The sequence below is a fragment of the Dipteris shenzhenensis genome, chromosome 28 (genome assembly GCF_047967505.1).
Source record: "Dipteris shenzhenensis isolate YYH24624 ecotype China chromosome 28, Dip_SZ_1.0, whole genome shotgun sequence".
NCBI classification, from domain to species: Eukaryota; Viridiplantae; Streptophyta; class Polypodiopsida; order Gleicheniales; family Dipteridaceae; genus Dipteris; species Dipteris shenzhenensis.
This window is the reverse complement of record NC_141623.1, coordinates 25,595,891-25,602,440: the sequence shown is the minus strand read 5'-3', so window position 1 is coordinate 25,602,440 and position 6,550 is coordinate 25,595,891. Positions and strand designations below refer to the sequence as shown.

The 6,550-nt window shown below is 45.7% G+C and overlaps 1 protein-coding gene across 1 annotated transcript; it reads left to right on the top strand.

The window, feature by feature from the left end:
• Positions 1 to 4,671: 4,671 nt before the first annotated feature.
• On the top strand, positions 4,672 to 6,250 carry LOC147883376 (peroxidase 66-like). The gene is made up of 4 exons (XM_087399328.1): positions 4,672 to 4,919; positions 5,015 to 5,203; positions 5,499 to 5,661; positions 5,751 to 6,250. Exons 1-4 carry the CDS (start codon positions 4,707 to 4,709, stop codon positions 6,164 to 6,166), a joined length of 981 nt encoding a protein of 326 aa, XP_087255454.1. The 5' UTR covers positions 4,672 to 4,706; the 3' UTR covers positions 6,167 to 6,250.
• Positions 6,251 to 6,550: the final 300 nt, after the last annotated feature.

Below are 6,550 nucleotides of genomic sequence, written 5' to 3'. Positions count from 1 at the left end.
ACTTACCCCCGTATTGTCTTCATCATTAGAGTCTAGGGGAAGCCACTAGCCATTTGTTTTCTTCCAGCGCCTATACTGAAAAGCTAAATACAACATTTGGCATGACAAATGGTATCTAATAACCACATTATCTTTACATGCATGACATTGAAACACATCATCCTTTTGATCGCCTAACCTGGTTCCCCAATTCATCCCAAGTAAATCTTCAAGAGCATTTTTATCTACACGCTTGCAGGACCACATAGTTTTTGTTCTATGCATATGTATATTTTGAAATAAAGAAGCAAAAATGTGCAGAGGCATAAACCAAGATAACTTTGCCCATTTGGATGCAAATGTAAACTTCATGGCCATGCCCACATCCTTTGCAATCTTGTCCTTGTATGATTGCAATGTCCTCGAGTCCACATTGCTGCAATCCATGTCTTGAAGTTGTGGTGGTGCAATGGTTTGCAGACGGCCATAGCTTGATGATGTCAATGGAGTGATGTATGTTGCATTATACCAATACACATTCTTCATTCGCAAGAGGCCAACTTCTCCCCGGCATCCATTTGCTTACCTAAATCCTCATGAATCGCAGTGAACTTGCCTATGAATGATTCAACTGGTTCCCACTCCACGAGGTCTAAAGGGAAAACATATGCCACCATGAATAAGAGCTCTTAGAAACCAAACAAAAAATTTTCAAATGGACTCATTACGCTTACAGGTGAAAAAGGTACATAGATAGAAACGCTCACAGTGTGATGGTATCCTAGATTGATTGAATGATGGAGGAAGCCGCATATCTTTTCCCATGTAAACATGTTGCACTTTTGCAAGCCATCCTTTCTTCCCAAACTTGAACTTCAAGATGCACCCCTTCCACTCATGCAAGATGTCACCTCTCTTGCTCTTAGGAAGCTTATGTGGACCTTTGGCCGATCCTTTCATCACTATCTAGTCATTTAAGCTGTAGGTGCAAGGGATCCACTCATCCAATGCATTTTTGGTATTGTGGAAGACACAAGAGGTCACAACATTGCGTGGTCTTGTAGCCTTTCTCCTCACCATGCTTGCAGAGGTTGCAACAGCAAGAATGGGACTCCTACACAAGGCAATGTAGCTCTAACAGAGGCACAAAAGAGGGAGAAGGAGAGGGACAGAGTAGTAGCAACAAAGGCATAGGAGAGGGAGTACGAGAGGGACAAAGCAGCTCCAACAGAGGCACAAAAGAGGGAGAAGGAGAGGGACTAGAGTAGTAGCAATAGAGGCACAGGAGAGGGAGAAGGAGAGGGACAGAGCAATAGCAACAGAGTCACAGGAGAGGGATAGAGTAGCTCCAATAGAGGCATAGGAGAGGGAGAGGGGAGATAGAGAGAGAGAGGAGCTGTAGCAAAAGCAGGCAAGAGTAAGAGGGAGCAAAGAAAGAGGGGGAAGAGGGAAAATGCATGGGATTTGGTTCAAATCTGAGTGATTTGGCAGACTGGACCAGAACAGTGGGGGGGCAGAGGCCTAGAAAGAGGGAGGGGAGAAGAAAAATTCGCCAGAAGGGCCCTACCATCCCATTGAAGGCAATTTTGGGCTCATATGGGGGAGGTGCACCTGATAGGAGGGTCAAACATGGGTTAAGAGGGGGGGGATGGTTTGGGTGGTCCCTAGTGTAAGGGGAGCAACCAATAGGGGCTCTCTACAAGCTTGCCCACCCTCCACCTCAACATACCATTGCCCCACACCTTCTAGCACTCTCATTGGTACACCTCAAATCACTCTCTAATCCCTTGAAATTAGGAAACACTAATTGGAGGCCCTTTTGAGACCCCAATTCTCCCTTAATGGTATTTGGGGCAAGCAACATCTTTTGGAGCAACCTATTGTAATTTGCATATCCAAGAAACCTTAAGAATGAGATACTAATTAAAACCATTAGGAACGAGGACCCAAACATGATTTGCATTAACCTCATCAAGGCTGAGACACTTGTGTCTGACCAGCCATACTTTGCTTGCAAATTCAAGATCAAGAGGCAAGCTCATAGGTTTGGCATCCTCATGCCATCATACAAGCATGTTGATGCCAAATCTAGTAGTGCAGTCTCATGCTCAAACATCGTGCCCCCGTCTCTCATGGTGCCTCCAAAAATAGAATCCATCATGTCTGCCATACCCTCGTCTTCCTCTAGAGGATCATCTGGCTTGAAGTGTGGTGGCGGTGCATGTGCTCCCTCGCTACTCTCCTCATCCTATATAATGTACAAAGGTTAATGTGTGCAATATGCATGCAATATAAATATTCATGAATCACTCAAATATCGTTAGTTTACTAATGATGCACTAGCATGATGATCGATATCCTTTTCTGGTGGTGCCTCTCTATACATCTACAAGTGGCACATGAAAATACGGCATTGATGATGAACCCCTCGCTTGGAATGTGTGCAAAGATGAGGCAATCTCTTACAAAGCCACTCCACACTCTCGGTAGGTGGCCCCCTATTTGATGAGCTATCACTACTCATCCTCTCCACCTGAACACATCCAAAACCATCCCCCCAATCTAGTCAAACATTGGAATCCCCCAGAAACCCCCAAACCCCCCCTCCAAAACCCAAAACCCAAAACCCCCTTAAACCCCCAACACCCCTTTAAACCCTCCCCAAATCCCCTCAAACCCCCTTAAACCCCCCCAAACTCTATAAACCCATCCAAATTCCCTAAACCCTCCCAAACCCTAAACCTCCTTAAACCCTGAACACCCCCTAAACCTCCCAAACCCCCCTTCAATCCCCCAAAGTCCCCTCAAACACCCTTCTCCATTGTTCCCTCTCTTGCACCCCTTGGGGGTAGATCAGGGACAAATCAGGGACATCGATGGATTCCCTACTCAACAATCGTCCCCTCTTGCCCCTTCTAAGGGATCATCACCTAGAGGGATATTCTTCTCTCTTCTATCCTAGAGGACCTCCATTGTTCCCTCTCCTGCACCCCCTGGGGGTAGATCACGGATATTGATGGCTTTCCTTACTCAACAGTCATCCCCTCTTGCCCCATCCGAGGGATCATCACCTAGGCATGACCATCATTGTGGTGGCATGGGAGATGTAGACTAGTCTACACACTCCCAGCACTCCAGGTCTCCCCTTGTTCTTGAGACACAATTCCAATCTGGTCCCTTGCCCTCCCCTCTCACAGACCGTCGCACCCCCCACACTACTTGCTCTGCCACTCCTCTCTCCTCAAGCGCTCGCTCCACCCCTCGCTCTCCCTCCACCACTCCGCACTCTGCACTCTGGCTCCGCTACTCTATCCACCGTGCATCCTTTGGAATCTGGACTATATTGCCCAAGGACCTCCACTACCTTGTGAACAGCATTGGGGAAGTTGTAGAGTATGAACACACTTTCCCAAGGATATATATTCAAACCTTGGAATCAGCAAGAAAAAAAAGCTAAGGATGCCATCATAGATGTCCTAAAGAAAAAATATCCCAACCCTCCTGGGTATGAGTTTGAGCAAAATGCAATGCTTACACACATGGGAGAGCTTCTAAGGTCTTGTAGATATGACTTATGGAAGGTTGTTAAGACAGGTAACCCCAAGCTAGGGTGGGCGGACTCGAAAGATTGGAAGAAAGCCAAGAAGGAGTTCAAAAAGAATCCAGATGCATTTGCAACTCAGCGAAGGGTGGCTAGGAGATGCCTGGAGACCGTAGGTCCTTCTCATCTCAAGAGCAGTGGGGGACTAGGCAACAAGGCATGGGTGGTAAGTATATATTTATCTTCTACTGAATATCTAATATGTTTGGTCGTTCTTCAAATGTTTTGTCGTTCATATCTAACTCCTTGAATTTGGATCCACAGGAATCTGTGATTAGTAGGCCACTAGATGATGACAAGTATAGAAGGCTGTTCAAGATTAGAGAGCCAAGCCTTGGAGCAAGAAGGATACGACATCAATTGACAGAAGGTTGGAGCGTCATGTGAGTATACCGTAATCCTGATCACTCTTACCATTTGAGTATCATTGTTGTAATACAAACGACTCTCTTATCTTATTTCCTAACTTGTTTCGTTCTTAGGGAGGCATGTTCGACCCATCCGTAGATCCAGACCTAGAGATTGGATCTGAAGAAGAAGCGGAGAGGCTCGCAATAGAGGAGGGCAAAGGATCAAGCCGACACTGAGAATTTAAAGGAGATTGCTAAATGCTAATGTATATGCTCCAAGCCATAAATTTGTGTTAATGAGCAAGATATATCGTATGTTAACGAACATGATACATCACATGTTAAAGAAGAGGTGCGATTGCTCTGGATATAGCACTCATATAGCATGGGATTTAGATATTGAAATTGAAATGGAGGAGTGTGAAAGGAAGTGCAATGGGAATGGGTGGGTGAGTGATGAGGATGTTCTATCGAGAGAGGGGAAGGAAGGGGTGAGCATTGCGAGGAAATTAAAGAGGAAGGAGGGGATGAAAGGTGGGGAGTCGATGTCCAAAGCTCTAGAACCTTTGCTTGCTACAAAGGAAGGACATCTTACCAAAGAGAAAACAAGCGATAACCATAAGACGTGATAAGAGCCTTAAGCAACGTGGACGTAAAGACTGGTTTGCATGGTCACTCTGATTGAATATATATATATATACGTTTTAGCAGCACCACCACCATAGCTACAGGCCTCGCTATCTCCATCTCCATAGCTCCTTTAAGGTACCTCCACCATGTCTCCTCCTTCCCCCCTTGCCTTCTTCCTCATCTTTACTTTGCATCTTGCCTCCATCGCCTCCTCCTCCCCCCTCACTGTCGATTACTACAGGAATTCATGCCCTCACCTCGAAAAATACGTCCGCTGGGCCGTCAAACAAGCCTCCAAGCACGACCGCACCGTCCCTGCCGGCCTCCTCCGCATGCACTTCCATGACTGCTTCATCGAGGTTTTATAAACCCTTCCTGTTTTGGTTGGCAGCTCATCGGACCTTCCTTTGCTTCTAGTTTTTTCATGCCTTTGCGGCTGCATATTGATCGGCAGGGATGCGACGGATCTGTACTCATTGACTCCACCAGTAACAACACCGCAGAGAAGGATGCGCCCCCTAACGTTTCGTTGCACGCGTTTTACGTCATCGACAATGCCAAGGCCAAGATCGAGGCGGCTTGCCCTAATGTGGTGTCGTGCGCTGACATTCTAGCGATTGCTGCGCGTGATGCTGTGGTTTTGGTTGGTTTTCCCGATCGACCTTTCCTTTCGTGCTACGGAGTCTGCCTCCAATATTAATTTCGTAGCAATGCGCATTCAATGTAATTATACAGCATTGTCTCGTTGGTTAATCTCGGTCAGGTGGCATTATTCAGCGACGTCCTATAAATCCAGCTACCTGGCTTTGTAGCTACAGACATGGCCTGAGGATTAAGCATTTAATGATTCAAACACAACCCATTTTTATGGGAAGGACTATGAAGGATTTTGAGGAGTCTGATATGATTTATTCTACGCCCTCGTTTGGTTGTTGCAGTCCGGAGGTCCTCATTGGTCAGTGCTCAAGGGACGTAAGGATGGCAGGGTCTCTAACGCTTCAGAGACGAGAGGGTTGCCTGCGCCCACGTTCAACGTATCACAGCTTACACAGAGTTTCGCTCTCAGAAATCTTTCAAAAGTCGATATGGTGACTTTATCAGGTAGATTGTGTTCGCTACGTACTTCATGAATGTTTTTCCATCTCCAACTCAGAACTGAATCGTAACAATCAACCTTCTCATGATCATAGGGGGCCATACGTTGGGATTTTCGCACTGTTCGTCCTTCAACACACGGCTTTTCCATTTCAATTCGCTGAACGAAGTTGATCCCACAATCGAGAATTCTTTTGCCCAAACATTACGGCATACGTGCCCTGAACACAATCGTAACCACAGCGCAGGTGCATTCTTGGATTCCACCGCAGCCCATTTCGACAACCGATATTACGTAGACATCCTCCAAGGCAAAGGTGTGTTCTCTTCCGACCAGACCTTGTTCGGGGATCCCGAAACCAAAGCGATCGTCCTCGACTATGCCACAAATGAAGCTGCTTTCTTTGCGAATTTCGTTATTTCGATGGTCAAAATGGGGAATACCGGTCTCAAAACAGACGCCCAAGGAGAAATACGCAAACATTGCCGTGTCGTGAATCCATCCCACTAAAGTGTAGATTTCCCATTTGGCTGTTGAAGGCTAATCACTAAATTGTACATTTCCCATTTGGCTGTTGAAGGCTAATAATTTGTGTTAAAGCTTTGTGTTCCTTTCAAAGGGCACTTACAAGAGAACACGAAATTTCTCCGTTCACAACCAACCAATAACGTTACAAGGTATTCTAGATTCATAAATGATAGATTGCTCATTAGATTTGCAAAAGGGTTTTTCAATTCACCAAATTTTAATGTTTATAAAGGGAAAGAAACTTGGGATTGATATCTAAGTATGACCTTTTGATCTCATGGAAATCCAAAGTCCCATACACTCATTGACAACTATGTATGATAAGCAATGATCCTCTCACAAACCGATAGTCACACTTATAGGCTC

What these genes read in the sequence shown, in the direction of transcription:
- LOC147883376 (XM_087399328.1), top strand. Translation starts at nt 4,707, where the DNA reads ATGTCTCCTCCTTCCCCCCTTGCCTTCTTCCTCATCTTTACTTTGCAT. An exon ending in CGCGTGATGCTGTGGTTTTG is followed by an intron (nt 5,204 to 5,498) that starts GTTGGTTTTCCC and finishes TGGTTGTTGCAG; the next exon opens with TCCGGAGGTCCTCATTGGTC. An exon ending in CGATATGGTGACTTTATCAG is followed by an intron (nt 5,662 to 5,750) that starts GTAGATTGTGTT and finishes TCATGATCATAG; the next exon opens with GGGGCCATACGTTGGGATTT.